Genomic DNA, 21741 nt, shown 5'->3' on the forward strand with positions numbered 1-21741 from the left:
TCATCAGTGTTACTGATATTTTAATTTCGTAAGAAGCAATTATCTACTAATTGATAGTGCTAATCTTCATCTGACTTGCAACTATTCTACATTCTACAATAATTAATAATGAAGCGTACAATAAGTGAATAGAAGTAATTACCTCTTGCCATGAAGCTCTGTAAGTTGTTCTCCTTCGATGAGGAAAGAGATAAGAAGAAGAAGAAGAAGAATGAGATAGAAAACAAAAATCGTACCTGATGGTTGTTTAATTTGAGAGCATAAATTCATATTATAAACTTAGAAGTTAGATTTTTATTTATCCAATGTATGATGGTTGGATAAAAAAAACCATCTGTCTCTTGATAGTTGTCTTGTTATTGTTAGTTATTGATCAAAGAATAAGAGGGAGAGAGAAAAATATTGTGCCTGTTGGAGAAGAAGAGGAGAGAGTTAATCGATTTTTTTTGAGGAAATTTTGTGGAGGCTGTTCGTCAGAGAAGAACAGTTTGATGGTCTATTGAATTGCGAAGAACATATTTCGATGGGAAATATTTGGATTGATTATATTTTTGTTTTTATTTCGAAATTTCATTTGATTTTTTTACTGAAAAAAGGCGAGCTACAACAATATTGCAGCTTCAATTAAGAGACTCTGACATGTGAAAGAGTCTTCTGATACCCATTAATAAATTATAGGTAGTAATACCTCACGCCAGTCTTAAAATTGGAGGAATTCTCGACAGCAGCAGCGACACACATTCTCTTCTGAAACTTAACTCCAATTGAATTGTTCGCAATCCATATATTTGGGATTGTCACCATCTGGTATCTTGCGTAGTTAAGCAATAAAGATAAATTAAAAAAAAAAAACACATATTCATTTTTTTGTCCGTAGTGTGAAATGAGACTAAACAATCCATGGTGAAAAGTGCAAGACCGGGAATACAATAAAGTATTCAAGTGTAATTAGTGCTAGCATAACTATAACCCAAGGCTGCATTGTCAATATGTCATAGCCTAGACTTAGAAACATACAGTACTGAGTTTATGTCGTAGCCTAGACTTAGAAACATACAGTACTGAGTTTAGGACGTACATATATCTACCACATTGAATTGAAAAATAATCCTCACACAAATGAAGATGCACAACACTCATCAGTGTTACTGATATTTTAATTTCGTAAGAAACAATTATCTACTAATTGATATTGCTAATGTTCATCTGACTTGCAACTATTCTACATTCTAGTATTGGCCAGCCACGTTTTCTTGGAAGGTTTCCCCAGACTTGTACTATAATTATGTGGACACTTTACAGAGGCATTAAAGCAAGATGGAATGGAATTGGAGATTTGTTTGGTCAACGATATTTTATAATATTTTATCGGTCATTATTATAGTTACCATGACTACAATAAAGTTACCAATGCATTCTGATGCACCTATAATGTTGAACATGAGCTAGTTGCTGAAGGGTGAAAATGCATATTGTATACTTACCAATGCATATTTGTATAAGTGCTACTATGCTTGGTGTGTGTAAACCGACTCATAATGCAATGAAACACCCAAATATAAATAATTAATGCTATGAAACTACAATGTTTTTTAGCTCAAAATACTCGAACTTTAGGCAGTAGCCAAATAGTTGGTACTACTAATATCATTTGAACACATTGTGTCATCTAACAGATTAAGACGTGTCTATTCAACAATCATCATGACTGTAAAGTATTCAATCTCGAATTTATAAAATTGTCAAACCCATTTCACATGATCAATAGGTATAAATCCAAATTGGACACGACCCATACCCTAATTTTTGTTACGCAACAGATTCCTGGATTACGTAAACTTTTTTCAGAGAAATATTCAGGGAATTAAAAAGATATCATAGAGATAATAACTAAACCCTGTAAAATTTAGTACAACAGAAACCCAAAATATTTAAATCAACAAAAATTGTGGAAATTCTACTCGTATTGTACCCCAATAAATCATATTAAATCAAAAGAAGGCCTATCTTGGCTATCTCTAAGTATTGAAACAGTTAACTGGTTCTGTTAGAACTGTACCTAAGTCCATAGACAAAAAAACAATAAAGCTATGCCCCCCATCCATCTTGCCTAAAGCAAATTACTGCAAACCGAAGCCTCCATCAACATAAACACCACTACGCCAATTAACATAGATGCAGAGTTAATGGTTCCTCAGTCGGTCAAGTAGCAGTCTTAATAATGCATATCAAAAGCAGGATAGCCACAACACCTGTAACGCCCGTATTTAAAATACGTATTTAGTTATTAATTTATTAATTAAATTATTTATTTAAAAATCGGCTGGATTGGATTTGGGATACGCGGGCCTGATTTTTTGGGCCCGAGTATGTTTTGGGCTTGGGTTTCAGACCTAAGTATATAATCACATTGTTCTAGAAAATAGGGTTTTAGAGAATAAAAAAATAATAAAAATGGAGGCAGAGATAGAAGCTGGATTTCTAGAGCATTGGAACGCGACGATTCGGACTAGGAGGATTCGTGGAGCTTGGGATTAAGGTGAGTAGATGTTTTATAGATTTTTATTTTTATAAAATTCTCGTTACTGTTGGGTTCTTTTCTGTTGACATACTGGATTGTGATTCTGTTTTGGGTGTGTTATGGTTCAGTTTTAGTACTGTATATTATTTCGGGTTAACTACCATTACCATATTGATTATTGTTTTAAGAACCAAGCTGTCTCCAGAGAACTTGTCCGGAACCAATGATAAAGATCGAGAAAACAATCGACTAAGGATTTATGTAATGCTTGGTAGATCTAGTTATTCAAAATGCGTTTTCGCGTTTTGGGGTTGAGGGTGAGTTGTTGGTACTGTCGGGTTGGGGGATTGGTGGTTAAACTGCCAGGTTCGAAATCGATGGTGTATTGTTGGGTTGATGTTTGGGTGATGTCGGGGTTGTTGATTGCTTTTAACTGCGTCAATGGAGGTCTGTTGAAGCTTGGACGTTCATTAATGGCGGCGACCAAGAACTCCCGATTTTCATTTAAAACTTTGTTGTTGGTTAGTTGGTTTTGACTGTGTTTTTGAATGGAGTTTGGTTGTTGAGGTTTGAGTGCGTGAGGGCTGTCGAGTGGAGCTTGAAGCAAGCCATTAATGGAGGTCGAAATTTCTAGATCTAGTTTGGAGGGAGTATAGGAATTGAATGATTTGGGGTTTTGGTTTTATTAAAGTTAGTGGGTTTTGTCGGGGATCAAAACCGGGTTGAACGAGGCACGACGAGTAGTGGTGAATTGGCGGTGGTGGCTGGTGGAGTGAGAAGATGACATTGTTCCATCTCTTGGGCCTGGGCCAAAGCCTTTTGGTTTTGCTTGGGCCGAAATCAAATTTTAAATTATTAGGCCCGGTTTTGTTTTAAGTGGTTGGGCCATTTTTCTATATGTTTTGTTTTGGGCCAGTTCTATTTGTTTAGTTTGGGCCAGTTTAATTTAAAGTTTTTGGGCCGGTTTCAGTTCAATTTTTGGACCGAACCACTTAACTGTTTTGGGTCAGTTTCTAATATTGTTTGGGGCAGTCCATAGGACTTAATAGAGATCCAAATTGGGTCTTTCAACATTTAAACTTTTGGGGTCGGGTTTTAAGGTTTGGGCTTGGCCAGTTGGGTCCGAACCATTACCTTAGCCATGAGCCCATGAACCAAGCACCTTTGACCTTTAGCCATGAACCATGGCTATGACCCTGAACCTGTTGAACTTGGAAACGACAGTTTGACTTTGACAATAACAGTTTGACTTCGACCATGATGTGTTGACTTTGACTTTGACTTTGACTTTGACCATTGACTTTGACTTTGACCATTGACCGTTGACCTTTGACATTTGACCGTTGACTTTGACTGTTGACTGTGGAATGTTGACTTTTTCCAATTTTTCTCATATTTAAGAATATGAACAAATATAGTAATAAAATATTGTTGAAAATTATATAACGTTGTTTGTCATTATCTAATTAAGATTTGACGTGAGTAGTGTGTAAAATATATATATATATTGGGCTTTGATTATGGACTGTGGACTGTTTAATTGTGCTACATTTTATGTTGTAAATTGTATGGACAAATCAAATGCTAAAATGCTGTGGAAGCTTGTATAAATTTGGTGGTCATTATCTAATTAAGATTTGACGTTGATATTGTGACATTATATAATATGTTGGGATATATATATTAAATGCAATAGTTTTGGAAAAATAAATGTATAACTGCTCTATTATTTTATCGGTAAGATGCTAGTAGAGTATTTGTGGATATTTCCCACGGGATTGTGGCTTAGTGCAATAATATATTGGCACGTGAAAGAATAAAAATGGTTATGAGATATATTGAGATATTTCTAAATATTGTGGCCTAGTGCAATAAGGTAATTGACCTGCACGGGATATAGTGGAATGATTCTGAGATATAAATGTATGACACCTGAATAAATTACGTAATGAAAATCCTAGAACCTGACTACCACAACTCATGTGATTTGCCCTGTGTAGGCGTATGTGATATGATTGGCCCTTCTGGCGTTTCAGTGAATCTGAATGGCCTTCGGGCGTAAGTAATGTGATTGGCCCTTCTGGCGTTTCAGTGAATCTGAATGGCCCTTTCGGCGGCGAATAATGGCTTGATTATTCCGTTAAGCAAAATAGAACGAGACCGCGATATTTTATGCCGAATAGTGGCGATACTTGCATAATGGCTTTTCGTGTGAGGGGTTACCTGGTGTCGCGCATCCCGCTCCGGGATAGTTACGCATGGAGTGGTTCATTATGTAAGGGGAGGCATGTGGATGTACATGTTCGTTGGGGGAAGCGATTGTGGTAGCCGAAACTAGGTAAGACATAGATACGACGTAGAATTTTAGGGACACACAAAGAAAGCCTTAATTAATATAATTATGGTAATATATTGGTTAATGATATATCTTTAGATAGATGATTGTATATGCTTGGCTGGTTATAGTTTAGTTAGAACCTAAGGCGCCTCGTGGAGGAACTAAATGCCTTTTTATTATGCGTATGGTTTGTTAGGTGGTTAGTGGGAAGTTAAGGCGCCTCAGTGGAGGAACTACCTGCCTTAATTAGTGTACTTAAAGATGTTGTATTAGTCGTTGAAAGTTAAGGCGCCTCGGTGGAGGAACTAACTGTCTTATGGATTGTGTATATATTTGTATAAGAATATGTTGTATTTTAGAGCTACTCACACCAAAGATTTTTATAATCTTGACCCGATTTGCATGTTTGCTTATCGGGTGTGTTCGATTAAATGAACACAGTTGATAAGTCTTAATGAGGTTTAGTGTTGAAGAAGATTGGTTGCTGCTTGTGGTTTGCGTTAGCGTCGCATTTCAAGATAGGCTTTGTTTTCCTTTGAGGTGATATAGATTTTCAGTTGAGATAAGGTTATTTGCATTTTCATTTTGTAAAATTTTGTAATGAAGATGACTTTTGTTTAAGTTTAAAATTTTTATTGGTTTTTATTTATCCGCATATTTGAACTGTTTATGGGTTTTGGAAGTTGAGAGTGCGTCACACCTCGGAGATCGAAGAATCGGGAACAAATAATATTTTTCCGAATTTTGTCGAAATTCGGGGTTTGACAACAGCCCAAATCCAGTACACCAAATACCCTCCTTTCTTCTTCATAGCATTAGCAGAAATAAGCCTATTAGTACCACCACTGATGTACACTCTAGCATTGGCTACATTGACTTCAATGTCATCCATTTGTTCACCTTGTGCATCAACCAACACTACCATATCAAGGAAAACTTGCTGTAACTCAGTTAAACTCCTTTGAATCTCCTTAACTGCTTCTTGCCTCTCCAATTCACAGATACCAACTTATCAATCTCTTCATCAGTTGCTACTTTACCAGTAGCATTATAATACCTCCTCTTCAGACTTTTATGTTTTGTAACAATCCGGTTTCTCAATGCCTGAAAATCATTCATCATGTCTCTTAGTTTAATTCTTAGACCATTTGTGGCCGACATCCGTGTCCTATCAACAGGACTACCTTCAATATAGTAATAAATTGTTTCTTCATTGTAAAATGTTTATGCCTTGGTTTGGAATTTGTTACTTAAGTAATCCCCTATATATTACTGTCTTACATTCAACAGATGGGAAGGAAAGCAGAGACCATAATCCTCCCGGCCCACTTGAGCTCATTCGCCATTTGAAACCTTCATAATAAGTCTAATTAATTTGATTAGGATGTTGGCGTTGAATATTATCAAAATCTTATGAGTGCAACATTCTCTGACAATGAACTGCCCCCTGATTTATGCTTTATATACTCGACAAAACAGTTTAGGGATTTGCAAAACACACATTTAATAATAAAAATGAGTCGCGAAAGAGAACGCGAGATTTTTTAACTCCATAACTGCATCTATCATTAAGCTGTAAAATAGATGAAGCTGCACAAAAGTGGCCAAAATGCCGACTAATTTATTTCTTCCTCTAGTTGAACCTAGAATACATTGAACCCTTTCCTCATTTATCTAATGCGAGAAACTTACGAAAAACTTCACCCTTATATTGAGTTACTTTGGCCATAGTAAAATCTCCCCGTGGCGATAACGGTTCGGAACAATACTTCAAAGTTTTAATGAACCATTTCCAGCTCACTTTGGATGGAGACCTCAAGTCAACCCAACAATTTTTGAAAAGGAGGCGGTTGATACATGAAAGATGAACGAAAGGTAGAATATGCTAACTATGGAAGTGAGATGAAGTCCATTGATCTTTGGAAAGAACTCAAAACTATCGCGAACTTTATGCAATTGTGTTATATCTTTATCATGGAGAACTGCTAATGGAACTACTGTAGACGTCTGTCATTGGGTAGATGGTTTTCCCCTCAATATCAACCTGTATGTCTATCCTATGCTCAGCCTTCGACCATAAAGATGAGACTTTAGTTCTTGATGAGATTGATGAGTTATTAGAGCTCATGAAGAAGACATGGTCAACACTACATTAGACTAGTCAAGAGATTCCAATCTTACTTTAATGATCTTCGCCTTGTGAAGGACAGTAACCATATTAGAATCCATTCAATCTTTTAACCCTCGAAGGACTTTGGCACTGTGTGTCGATTTCACCTCTTCGTTTAATTCTTGAAGATCAAGAAGTAAAGTGGAAATCACTTCCATCTCAGTATTTACAGCACTGACTTCTTCAAAGAATTGAGTAAGGTTCTACCAAACGCGCAAGACTGGTTGCTGCAATAGAATAGAATGCTAAAAAAGAAAAAAAAAAACTACATATTCTTTAGACTGAATTAGATTGGGGGGAAATCAAAAAATAAAATTTTAGATTTGAGTTTTCTTTTAAACTGGATAGAAAGAAAAAAGACCATGGGGGTTGAGTACGATAATAAGTTTTCGGTAGAATGTGTATAAGGTTTATTTAATTGTTATTTTTGTTATTTTTTATTTTATTTTGAGGAGTCAATAAAAAATTAAGAATAGATTAGGGAGATTTAAACAAATCTGGGGAGGTGTCACTAATTATTATTCCATCCAATTTTTTAGGAGCCAATCATATTGTTCATGGTGCAAAATAGAGCGATATGGTGAGGAGAGAGAATGTGCGCGAGCTTATATATATATACATAGATAGATAGATAAGGGGCCAAGTACCCTAAATGCTTGACCGAGGATGATATACATCAAGTTCCGCTTTAACGTACCAGTTTACTCATAATAGTAATGCGGAAGCAACATGTTTAGCGACATTTAACTTTTTTAAAGATTTAGATTTCTTGACAAATCTTTTCCATCTGAACTTGGATGCAACCAGTCTTCTACACTCCATTAGGCATTAATTTGAAAACTAGAGCTTTGAACTCATTACCAAATCCGCACTCGAGCAGAGACTTAAGAATTAAGATCTTTAGTATATATATTTCGATGGCTAGCTCTTTATAAACTTCAAATTCAGACATAAAACTCTTGTAAGCACCTCGTTCCCTGAGGTTGAGTACTTACACTGCAATAGGACCTTCGTTTTTAGGAAGAACTCCTTGAATACAGATCCATGCCTTCCCTTAACAATCAAATTTTCTGAAGAAAATACACTTGTTGCATTCCAAAGCTCAGTATAGGAAATTGTTATAGGATGATTTCTTGAATACTGTGAGGATCCCAGAGACTGGGTAGAGGAAGGTTTTATTCTCTGCCTTTTCCTAATACAAAGTGTAAACAACAAGGACACTAGGGATGTATAAACCAAGTATTAGCTTCAAAGAAAGCAACATTCCTTGTTTCTCGGATTTTGGAACAACGTGACATTTACGTAAATCAAGCTCAAGAATACCTCCGATCCACCTAAATGACCATTTCCAGTAACTGAAAATGCACTCGCATTTTGAAATATCCCCTTCATCCGTACCTCACCCTTCAAAGATTAAAAGAAAGGTTTAAATAGCTTAACAGGGAAAGCTCTTCTAGATATTTTAAAATCTTTCCAGATAAGTTGTTACGTGAAAGGTCTAGTTGTTGAATAATTTTCAAAGATCTAAAGGAAGAGGGAATGAGTCCTACAAGGGAATTCCCTTATAAATAAAGGTGTTCCAAACTGGAACAACTGCTGAGGCTGCTAGGAATTTCACCTGATAATTTGTTCTCAGAGATGTCTAGCATTTGAAGGTTTTTCAAGTTGCCCACTTCAGTTGGCAATGTCCCAGTCAAGGAGTTTCGTAGTCATCTATTGTATGCCATTGACAAATATAGTTACTTTCGTAGGTGACATAGTTAGTAATAACAGTGTGCAACTTGGAAATGTATTAGTTCCAAATACAATTTTCGCAATTAAAGGTGAAGATATTCCGTATGGAATATTGGCAACAATAATATCAAAATGTGGAAATTCCCTTTACATATAACCTACAAAAACAAAGCCCAGCATTTTAAGGCATGAAAAATATCAGTAATGCATTCTATCAAACAATAGTAAGTTCCTTACTGTGACCCGGTGTTGAAGTCCGTGTTCAGATAAGCGAGTGTTAAGAATCTGAATCATTCTCGGGTCAATTTCAATAGCAACAACCTTTTAAGCTAGCTCCAAAAGTTTAAGAGTACCAGGACCAATTTCGAGTACTGTATTAGTTGGTCTTAGTTGTGCTTTTGTAACAATAGCATCGAGAACTCGAGGGTTTGTTAGAATGTGTTGGCTCCTACTCTTGTGTAAGTAAATGTTACATTCTTCTTGGTCTTTTGCTTCTTTTCGTGTAAGTACTCTCCGTTCTACACTACAGAGCACGTGTCCACAAGGCAGGACGCTTTACCTCAGCTCGTCCCACAACATCAGAACATACCAACGACCCAACACCCAGGTCGTCATCAACAGCAGTTACAACCATACATGGAAATATATCAACTAGCGCAATCCTGGAGCTTAGTCAACGCAACAATCAAGGAGTCATTTATTTTGTAACATCATAGTAATGACAAATCATCAAGATAACATACAAGGTGGATCTGCAATCCATAACGGTTCAGTCACACATCTACAAATAGAGAGATGAACTACGTAAGACTTGATTCAAGTTGACCCAGAAAAACTTGATTCGTAGGCAACTCTTATTCCAAGAAGAGTGCAGCCATTTCCTGTCTAACAGATCATCAGGTTGTAGTCCCAAAATAACTAACATCTATATTGGCGCCATCTGCAGGTTTGTTTTCTTAAGAAAAGAGCAACCACTCTTTTCTCAAGCCCACAAAGCTGGTTAGCAAAACCACAATGGAGCCCAACTTACAAGCATTGGCAGACTAGATGAAGACACTCCAAGAAGCCTTCATCACTTTGCAACAGGAAAACCAGACAATACAAGAGAATGCCAACTCCAACACCAACAATGGCACTACAGAAGCCGGGGAGCACAACACTGTTGCAGCCCTAGGCAATACCACCAATCAGCGTTTAGACGACTTCACGCAAAAACTAGAGAAGTCAAGCGAAAGAGCCAGCGCGATCCAGATCGCTCAGAAAATGTTGGAGACATACAAAGCATCACCATTCATCCAAGATATCAGAGATAAACAACCTCCTTTAGAGTTCATTCAACCAAAGTTCCCATTGTACGACGGTACCTCCTGCCCAGGAGAGCACGTAGCCCGCTTCAGCCAAATCCTAGCACTATACAACCATCCTGACTACAACTACCTGAAGTGCAAACTTTTTCCAGCCAGTTTAAAGGACGGAGCAATAGACTGGTTTTACACACTCCTTCCAGATTCAATCAACAACTTTGATAGCCTTGCTGAAACATTCGTAGCAGAGTTTGTCCACAACAGAAAGAAGCGCGTCGACCTAGACTCCCTATTCCAGCTCAAGCAAGTTCATGGCAAAATGATCCGAGCCTTTCTAGGACATTTTAAGAAGGACCTACTCTCGCTAGAATCAGGACTCAGTGACCGTTTTGCAATTTCTGCGTTCACAAACGCCCTCCTGGACGACTCCGACCTAGCAGGGTCCCTCATGCGCAACAAGCCAGACACCTCAGCTGACCTGTATCACAGAGTCGACAAATACATCAAGTACGAAGAGTGGATGACCAAGCGTAAAGGCAAAGAGGTCCTTGCAGTCAGCAACGAGCCAGATCCCAAGGAAAGCAAGCAATATTCAAGCAACAACACCAACAACAACAAGAGATCCAACGCCAGCAAACCCTCATACACAAAGAGGGAATTCTCCAACTTTTCCAGGATGCCAAGTCAAATCTTGAAGAAGATCTACACAGCGCCATACTTCAAACCAAACATCAACAAAGTAATAGCCATACCAGAGCGTCCATACTGTCATTTCCACAAACTCCACCGCCACGATACCAATGGTTGCTGGAGCTTCAAGCACTACCTCCAAGACCTAGTGGAGGAAGGCAAATTAAAAGAGTTCTTGCCAGAAAGCAATCTGAGGCACAAGCTGGATGCCAAACACCACGTAGCGCGTGGCGCGAAGAATGAACAACCCGCCAACAACGTAAAATGATGAGAGATAGATCAATAGGACGATCTAAGTCTCCAGGTCGGTTAAGGCACAACAGGAGACAACACTCCTCCGACCAAGATGAGGACAAAGTAATCAACATGATTACAGACACCTCAAACGATGAAACCTCAAGTCGAGAGAAGCGCAGAAGAGTGGGAGCAATCCAAGAAATCTACCATCTCTCACACAAAGCCAAGATGGTCAACCCCACCAACCCTAAGAAGATAACGACAATTTCATTCACAGAAGAAGATCTAGACAAGGTGTGCCTACCTCATAATGATGCCTTGGTAGTGCACGTCAAGATCAATGGTTGGACGGTCAAAAGAGTCCTCATCAATATAGGGAGCTCATGCGACATAATGTTCTATGAAACTTACAAAGATATGCACCTGCCAGACTGGGTGATGATAGAGTCCAATGCACCGCTCTATTGGTTCAACGGAGATCGTACAGATGCCATCGGAGATGTAATATTACCAGTCTCCATTAGCAAAAAAGAGGACATGGTCAAAACATCAACACGCTTCAGTGTTTTCGATGTCAGGTCGTCCTACACTGCCATTCTAGGACTCCGTTGGATCCACAAAATACAAGCTATTCCATCAACCCTACACCAGGTCCTACGATATCCTGGTCCCAGAGGCATCATAGAGCTCAGAAGCAACCAACTAGAAGCTCACCGGTGCAATCACGTCAGCACAACGACCTCACCCAAGCCTCAGGTCATCGAAACCAAGGACGTTCCAAAGAGGTAGTATCCTCAAACATCCAGCCTTCCAGCAGCGGCATCATAAAAGCTCAAAGGAAAACAAGCTCAAACAAAACCAGGAGAAAAAGTCAATTTGGGCACAATTGATGACCCAAAATTTGTATATGTAGGGGATGACTTAGACCCCAAGCTCAAGGAGCAGCTTGTCAAATTTCTATCTCTCAATAAAGATGTTTTTGCTTGGTCGTATATCGATATGCCAGGAATTGACCCTCAGGTCGCTTGCCACAAGTTAAATATAGATCCAACCATCAAGCCTATCAAACAACGACCTAGGAAGCTAGCACTCAAGTTTCAAAAAGCCATCAATGAAGAGATAGAAAAGCTAAAAAACGTGGGATTCATTAGAGAAGTCGAGTACCCGACCTGGCTTGCTAACATAGTAGCCGTTCCAAAGAAGAACGGTTAGGTACGACTCTGCATAGATATCACCAACGTCAACAAGCACTGCCCAAAAGATAGCTTCCCCCTATGAAGAATCGACATATTAGTAGATCAAACTTGTGGCCTTGAGCTTTTGTCATTCATGGACGCATACAGTGGGTACAACCAAATACCACTAGCAGAGGAAGATCAAGAAAAGACGTCCTTCATAACGAAGCAAGGTACGTTTTGCTATAACGTCCTATCTTTCGGCTTGAAGAACGCAGGAGCAACTTACCAAAGACTTGTCACAAAAATATTCAAAGACTTGTTAGGAGACACTATGGAAGTCTACATAGACGACATGGTGGTCAAAAGCGAAAAGGCAGGTGATTACATCTCCCACCTACAAGAGGCTTTTGAACGACTTCGCCAAAACAAGATGAAGCTCAACCCAGCCAAATACGTATTTGGAGTAGCCTCAGGGAAATTCTTAGGTTACCTCGTCTCACAAAGACGCATTGAAGCAAATCCAGAACAGATACGAGCTCTCCTTGAAATTCCAGAACCAACCACAAAGCAACAAATCTACAAGTTATCTGGCATGGTTTCAGCCCTCAACAGGTTCATCTCAAGAGCATCTGACAAATGCAGACCATTCCTGCAAATACTCAAAAAGGGAGCAACTTTTATTTGGACAGACGAGTGCCACAAAGCCTTCACCGACCTGAAAGCCTATTTATCAACTCCACCTGTCCTGTCCAAACCAGAAGAAGGAGAAACACTAGGGCTGTACCTTGCAACGACCGACTTCGCAATCAGCTCAGTTATCTTTCGAGAGCATGATGGAGTTGAGAAGCCGGTCTACTTCACCAGCAAGACGTTGGCAGATGCAGAAAAGCACTATTCCCCGATGGAGAAAGCAATGCTTTCTTTACTCTACTCAAATCGGAAGTTCCAACCTTACTTCCAATCTCACAGCATCAAGGTCATCACTGACGTACCCATTAAACAGGTATTGAGTTCTAGCAACAAAACAACCCGCATGGCCAAATGAGCTGAAGAACTAGGAGAACATCACATCGAGTTCGTTCCCAGAATGTCTCGCAAAGGCCAGGTCGTTGCTGAGTTCTTGGTAGATATCCCTGTCGAAGATATCAACTGGGAACTCGAGCCAATCACATCACTCCATCAACAAGCCACCCCAGACACATGGCACCTCCACGTAGATGGCGCATGCAATAATAGTGGAAGTGGACTGGAGGCTGTATTAACTTCACCAGAGGGTGCCCAACTACAAAAATCAATAAAAATCAATTTTGCAACGTCCAACAACGAAACAGAATATGAAGCGTTGATCACAGGGCTCTGAATGACACAACAACTACAAGTATCAAAGCTTAAAGCTTACAGCAATTCCCAGCTAATCGTCAAGCAGATCACAAAAGAATATGTCACAAACGGAGCAAACATGGTAAAGTATGCTCAAGTCGTTTATGACATAATCAGTTCGTTCAAAACGTTCTTCTTAGATCATATTTCTCGAGAGGACAACAGACATGCAGACAGCTTGGCTTTCCTAGTCTCCAAAACATGAGAGGCATGTCCGACCACAGTCTACATTGACATTCTGGAACGACCTGCGTACCATAAAGAAAGTATCAACAACCTCACAAATTTCCAACCCTCATCTGAAGAAGAAATCAGCCAATCTTGGATGGGCCAATTCTTCAAGTTCATCTTACATGGTGAGATCCCATCAGAAGCAAAGCATGCTCGTGTAATCCAACTCCGAGCCCCACGATACACAGTGATCAATGGAAGACTATTCCGCAAATCTGTTGGAGGACCCCTCTTAAGGTGCATAACTCCAAGGGAGGGACAACTCATTTTCGACGAAATCCACAAAGGTGAATGTGGCAACCACGCAGGAGCAAGATCACTAGCACACAAAGCAATTGCCCAAAGATATTATTGGCTAGGCATGCATATTGAGGCAAAAAGGTACGTTCTTAAATGCCTCCAATGTCAAAATTTTGGCCACAATCACCTAAGTTCAGCAAGGAAATTGATCAACATAGCCAGCCCATGGCCGTTCCACATGTGGGGGCTAGACATCATGGGACCATTCATCCCGCAAAAGAAATCAGGGCTCAAATACGTCCTAACAGCCACAGATTACTTCACCAAGTGGGTTGAAGCAATCCCACTAGTCCAAGTCAAGGAAGTCAACGTAATCAACTTCATCTGGACTAATATTATCACTAGATTTGGTCTACCCCACACCCTAGTCATGGACAACAGAACACAATTTGTTGGCACTCAAGTCAAGGATTTTCTACAAAAATGACGCATCACTCAAGCATTTTCTACACCTAGATATGCGCAAAGCAATGGCCAAGCAGATGCCACCAACAAGGCCATCAAAGAAAAACCAATGGCCAGAGCAACTAGAAAACATTCTATGGGCATACAGAACAACAACTAGATCCAGTACAAATGAATCTCCCTTCACACTTTGCTTTGGAATGGAAGCAGTGATACCATCAGAACTCACAATCACAACTACACGTTCTAACATTGTTGAATCAGGAGTCAATGACAACATCTTGGCAAAAGAAGTGGATCTCTTAGAAGAATGTAGAGAAGCTGCCGCAATATCCCTAGCTCGGTACCACCAAACAATCCAACGTTCTTACAACAAGAGGGTCGTCCCAAAATCTTTCCAAGCTGACGACCTAGTCCTCAAAAAGACTTTAGCACCAGCCAAGCTGGATCAAAACCTAGCTCGGTGATAGGCTTCCCCGACCTTGGAATACAACTCTCCTCAAGCGCTTTTATCAATAAGTTTTTCTCCAAGTACATAAGCCAATATGAATAAAATCTCATCAACATTGTTGAGTGCAGCTATCATTTTTGCATTACATGAGCACCTTGCATTTCACACTACGCAGCCCGACCTAAGACATCACAATGTCAGGTCAGATATCAAAGATGGAGTTAAGAACGACTCAACAACAACAGCCACGCAGTGGTTAAGTTCATTCAATTCAAATCAAGGTCCCCCAAAAGGACCCTAAACCAGCCTAACACCGACACTAGGGTTAGGTATGGTTCAACTGTAATTTCCACTCAAAGACCAATTATCAGACAAATTCAATCTAGGGGACTCCCAAAAGGACCCAAAGTCAACTTACGACCTCACAAAGGGTTTAAGTCAGACTCGAATATATAATGGCCACTCAAAGGCTAATTATATCAATCAGGAGTTCCCCCAAAAGGAACGAATCAGGGCGTATACCTGACACAAGACGAAGCCTAGGTTCCAAATATGCAAAGACATCAGGTCGTACTCAAACGCTCTACGACCTGTACCTTAACGACGACCTAGCAAAATCAAGCAGTACATTAGGACTAATACTATGCAACACAGGTCGTCAAACAACAAATTAGTAGCAACAAAAGCAATCACATGCATACTTCAAACCAACTTCAACAAGTAAGTAATTTAAATATTTCTACTTCAATACAAAATTGGTTAGATGCCAAGGCCCCCAGGTTATCCCAGGAAAACGACCTGAGTATCCCCATCAAAAAATAATATTGTATCTGTATCAAGAACAAAAGCTATTTTAAGTATTACTCAAAGACCCCCCAACCCAAGAACAAGACATTCAAAAACCTTCCAACCCAAAGACAAGCACAAGACGTTCAAAATCAATTCACACAAAGAGAGTATCCACATTCGAAGGGTCCAGATCAACGCCCTCTGCAACACCAGAACTAGTAGCCTGATCAACAACAACTTCAGAAACAATAGAAAGAACAGTTGGAGCAACCGGTGGCACAACGACTTGGTCAAATGGCAGATTAGATGGTCTATTAGCATCTACACCAGCATCTGTAGCATACACTATTGCAGCCTCACTTTCAATAGACATCTTAAGGCGATCATACTTATCCAAGGCCTCAAGATAATCATCCAACAATATGTACTCATCGCCACTCTCCACCTTATCCACCAAGTCGTTGTATGCAGTCTCAGCTCGTTCGGCGGCGAACCTCTTACCTCTTACATCAACCCATTCTTTGAACCTCCAACTTTGCGGAATCCAGAGCGCGTTGCAACAGAGCCACTTTACCACCAAGTTGTTGCACCTGGTCCCTCAGCCCTGCAACCTCCGTTCTCTCCACCTGCTGTTCAGCTACCAACCGGCTACAAGCTTGCTTGCTGTCATCCAGCTCCTTCTTATAACGATCCGAGATAGACGCCATATCTTTCAGCTTCCGATACATCGCCAGAACCTAACAAACAAGACAACAAATGTAGACATTAAAATGGATCAAAATCAACAAGACCAAAAAAGGAGCAAACTCAGAACGGAAGAATACTCACAAAGCACAATGACCGTTCCATCTCCACAAAGTTCACATCCAGATCCTTACCATCCAGCTTGCGCCTATCCCCAGCTAGCGCAATACTATTCAACAATGCCACACCAACCACAGGGGACTTGAAGCTACAGTTACCGTTCACAACAAACTTCGGTAACAAACTGTAGGGGTCCTCATACATAACCAGTCTATCAAGGACATCACTATCACTCTTCTTCCTTGGGCCCGTACTTCCTGACCCCTTGCCTTGCTCAGTAACAGGCTCAGCATCACCAACTTTCTCCTTACCTCAGGCCTCAACCGCCCCAACATCAGCAGCCACATCAATCAGGTTCATCTTCTACAGAAGAGCCCAACCTGAAGACGAACGACCTACAACAGCACCAGGTCGGTCTCCAGACTCAATTCGGGCCTTCTTAGCCCCCTCCGACTCAACCACTTCGGAATGCCTTTTCAGATTAGGCTTTCGGAACGAAGTGGGAGCATCAACCTCCCACCAGCACTGCCACCCGCAACACCACCAACACTTCCAGCACCCGTATCCCCAGAGGAGAAGCAGTTGGTTGCAGAATGATCTACATCACCAGAGGAAAAGCGGTTGGATGCAGAGCGCCCTCCACCCCCCAGCTCAGAACGTTGGTGCCAAACAATTTGCATCACCCAACTCAGAATGTTAAGATAGCAAACGATTTGCGTCACCCAACTCAGGACGTCTGGAAGGCGTCACCCCTCCAGTCGCCCTCACCGCTCCAGAACGGTGTTCAACGACCCCACCAGACGTCCTAGCTCCACCAGAATGGCTATCACCAGCACCTCCACTCTATTTCATTTCAGAAATAGGTGCTTTCTTGTGACTTTCCCTCTCTATGGCAAATTCCGAGCTAGAATCAGAAAGTTCAACCACCACCTTGCAACCCTAGCCTTCTGCTCCAGCCTCTTATGGTTGATTTTCTTCCCTCTGCGCCTCTTAAAGTAATGCGCAACCTCACCCAACAAAGCCTGCTTATCTTCCAAACTCAAACAAACAAACCTTTCAATCACATCGTTCTTCGTACGATAGCAGATTGTAATCTCTGCAAAAACAAACCAAATAAATCAGAACGTCCAAATTATAGATTACAACACACACATTACGACCTACAACCAACGACCTACCATGAGGTTGTACAACACGTTTATCGATCTCCAAACCAGGAGGGCAATATCTACCTACAGCCAGCATCGGCTTACGCCCCTAGTCCTCTTTGCTCACCCTCATAATAACAGAAGATTTCCCCTTATAAACATAAAAACTAAAGTTCACAGCACCCAACTTCCTCACAACAAAGTACTCTGTTACATCGTTTAAACAGATGTTGTAGCCCTTGTCATTCAATAGGTCCAACACATGAAGAATCCTCCAACTGTTCCCCACGAGCTGACAAGGGGCTTTCCCCAAAAAGTTCAAAACCTCCACAGTAAGACGGGAAAAAGGAAGCCTCATCCCAGCCTTCATTTGCCCATAACAAACAACTACTCCTCCACCCCAAGGAACGTAGTCGTTAGTATACAAATTCTTCTCCCCAGCTAGATCGTACACAGACAGGTCGGATTTCACCCAACCAAACTCCCTCCTCAAAGCGACATAACAATTCACCGACTTAGGCTTCCTCTCATCCACCGTCTCTAACGAGAAAGACGACGAAGCTTCATCACCACTACAAAATTTCTTCACTTACAGTTCTCTCTCTCCATTTACCAACTTCAACCTCACCACTTACACTTTCACTAATCATAGACATGACACAATCAAAGAAAGAAAGAAAGCTCAAAATCAAAGAAGGACGAGAAGTTTTTTTTCTTCTTTCCTCCTCTTTCACTCCAGACTATTTTTTTTCCCTCTGGTTGAAAAGTGAGCAAACAAAAATCTTCTACAAATAAAAAACCCCTCAATTGCCAAACACCTCGAGACAATCAAAATGTTTCGTGTTCCCAAAACTTAAATCATTACTCGCCCACAAATCGCCGTAAATCCGGGCCTACAAATCTAGCCCAACAATTCCCGCACATTCCCCAAAACCTAAATTCAAAACAAAACAACTGTCAGACACGTGCCTTCAAACTTTACTTTTTAAACCGTTCTTATCCCATGCAACCGCTATCCACAGAACGGATAAAAAAGGGGGCTGTGTAAGTACCCTCCGTTCTACACTACAGACTACAGAGCACGTGTCCACAAGGCAGGACGCCTTACCTCAGCTCGTCCTACAACATCAGAACGTACCAACGACCCAACACCCAGGTCGTCACCAACAACAGTTACAACCATACATGGAAATATATCAACTAGCGCAATCCTGGAGCTCAGTCAATGCAACAATCAAGGAGTCATTTACTTTGTAACATCAGAGTAATGGCAAATCAATAAGATATCATACAAGGTGGATCTACAATCCATAACGGTTCAGACACACATCTACAAATAGAGAGAGATGAACTACGTAAGGCTTGATTCAAGTTGACCCAGAAAAACTTGATACGTAGGCAACTCTTATCCCAAGAAGAGTGCAACCATTTCCTATCCAACAGATTATCAGGTCGTAGTCCCAAAATAACCAACATCTACATTTCGTATGGGTTGTCATTGCCATTGCCATTGTCACTGTCGTTTTTGTGATTATTGCGGTGGGGTGATTTTGTGATGAGTAAGCGAAGAGATTGTTTGTTAGGTTGGAGGAAAGGGAGGAGGGCTAGTGAAAGAGGCTTGATTCAGTGGAGCATTAATTTGGCTTAGTTTTTGAGGATTCAACTTCTTATTTTTCGCTCCCTACGAGTTTTTATTCATATTCTTCACTTAAATTATTCTTTTTATTTCAAATTTATTTCTTCCACAATCTCAATCTCAATGTACATAAATTCTTCCGTTAGTACTTTGGTATTATTAAGGTCAAACTCTTTTCTCATTTTAAAATGCATTATATTGTTATTTCACTTGTATTTCATATAAGTGCATATTGTTTTTTTTTTTTTTTTTTAAAATTGGTATTATAAAATTTCCTATATTGAACAGTGAACACTTTACCTTCTTAGTTTTTCATTTAAATTTGCAATGGAAATAATCACATAAAATCATGATTTTATTTGCTTTATATTTTCCTACAGACATAATAAGTACGTGTTTTTTTTCTTTGTTGTGCAGTTGAAATGGAAAATACTGAGTTGTCTTTGATTTTATATACAAATGATACACATGCAATTCAAAAGGATAATCATGTTTTTGTTGTGATACCATATATGTATGATACACTTGATATTCGTATTGGGTTGGATTCTACAGTTAGCGTACTTATGCACAACATATATGAGAAATGGCGAGATGTTACCTCATTGGCTTGTAAGCTTGATTTTATTCGTGATGAGAAAAGGTCTTCAATTGATAATGATTCGGAGTTACAATCATTAGCTTTATTTCTTTGTGTAAGAATTTCCGGCCTCCTTTGAGATTTTTGTTGGTTTGGATGACTCAATATAAATTTTGATTTGTGATGAGGTTGAGAATTGTAGCATGCTGTTTGCACCAACTCCGGAAGTATGCAAGCCTTTGAAATCTAGTTTGTGGGCAACATTGATTAGTGGGGTTGGACAAAGGTTTTTGGTGGTGCGGTTGAATTTAGGAATATTTTATTGAAACATTGCAATGAGAATGGATTTATTTACAAGATGAAAAAGAATAGCCCCTATTTAGTGACGACGGTTTGTGGAAACTATATGGAGATGGGGTGTCCTTGGAGAATTCATGCAACTGCGAGGTTTAAGATTACCCAATTATTTGAAATTACTAAAATGGAACCTAATCATACATGTGGTGCTGGTTTTAAGGATTCACTGAATCCTAGGATGACGAGTCTGTTTGGGCCCCACCTTCGGTGTGTTCCCAGACTCGGATCCGGCCCATCACCTTTCCGAACTCTGACCCAACATTCTGGATTCAACCCAACATGATTCCGGACTTAGTCCAGATCCAAATATTTACAGGTGCATCTGGCACAGGTTGAAGTTAGAAAACAAGCACAATTTGGTCAACAGAGGACAGAGAAGAAAAAAGGAAGATAAACCAAAATCTTCAGAGATTTGGGGGTTAGAGTGGGATCTGGATCTTTCCTATAAGAGTCTGCTCTCACTTTTAGAACTACGGAAGCATAAACTGCTGAGACTTGATCCCTGTTTCTGGACTGCGGTATGTAGGCAGCCTTCCAAGGTTCAATCTCATTTTTTTTTATCAATCAATCCACTCTTCACAACCCTAACTGTGTTTGGGAATTTTTAGTCCAAACATTTGGCACCGTCTGTGCTTTTCAAATCCACACCAATGGCAAGAGCACAAACCAGAGCACAAACCAATGGCCAAAATGGCTAACAACATCCTGTAGTCTCCCAACAATCTACTCAGCGTAGAATGATTCCTGTCAATGCCACACATGCCAATAACATCCCACAAATGTTGTCCAGGATGTTCCGAAATCTTCACGACATCTGCAACAAGTTCAACCCAATCCGGATGAACTTCAATCAGAAATCTTGAGGCTTATTGCGGAGAATGAAAGACTCTAGAATGCTAGGGGGAAAAGGCCTAGAATTCCCTCTCCAGATAGTTCTGAACAACATTCATCAGCACCGCGAAGGAATCGAAATGCTACTGATGATAGGCGAGAACTAGTTCCTCCAGCACAATCCAATGTATGGGACAGACTAGGTTTGGATTCTCGCCATAATACCAGAAGGACAGGTTCCGGACATGGAGTCTGGACTCATGATCATCATTCAACCAGAAGGACAGATTCCAGACATGGAGTCCGGACTCCTGAAAACTCCCCATCCCGACATTCCGGACGGGTAAATTTTGATCCACGCGGTTATCGACATCGAGTTCTGACTCCTCCCCCATATGCTCACAGATATCGGCGTACTCATTCACCCCGACACAATTTTCGAAGATATTATAGCAAGAGCAATCAGAGGAAAAAGTACTCACAATGACCAAATCAGAGACTTAGCCGTAATGGGTTTCCAACATTATCCATTTTCAGATTACATTCGTAACTACCGTCGCCCTATGAACTTCAAGAAGCCCGACTTCGAAATGTATGATGAAGAGAATGGAGATCCATACACTCATCTGTTTTACTACAGGTCCTAAATGGTTATGG

At 40.2% G+C, this 21741-nt stretch overlaps 1 protein-coding gene and 1 pseudogene across 1 annotated transcript; one reads left to right on the plus strand and one right to left on the minus strand.

Annotated features, from left to right (window-relative positions):
- Positions 1-5619: 5619 nt before the first annotated feature.
- On the minus strand, positions 5620-9397 carry LOC147505768 (syntaxin-112-like; annotated as a pseudogene).
- A 413-nt stretch (positions 9398-9810) lies between these two features.
- Positions 9811-11025, plus strand: LOC147505769 (uncharacterized). The gene has a single exon (XM_086605624.1). It carries the CDS (start codon positions 9811-9813, stop codon positions 11023-11025), a length of 1215 nt encoding a protein of 404 aa, XP_086461750.1.
- The last annotated feature ends 10716 nt before the right edge of the window (positions 11026-21741 follow it).

This window comes from Coptis chinensis, chromosome 4 (genome assembly GCF_015680905.1).
Source record: "Coptis chinensis isolate HL-2020 chromosome 4, ASM1568090v1, whole genome shotgun sequence".
Lineage (NCBI taxonomy): Eukaryota > Viridiplantae > Streptophyta > Magnoliopsida > Ranunculales > Ranunculaceae > Coptis > Coptis chinensis.

Coding starts and splice junctions, on each gene's coding strand:
- LOC147505769 (XM_086605624.1), top strand. CDS start 9,811: ATGAAGACACTCCAAGAAGCCTTCATCACTTTGCAACAGGAAAACCAG.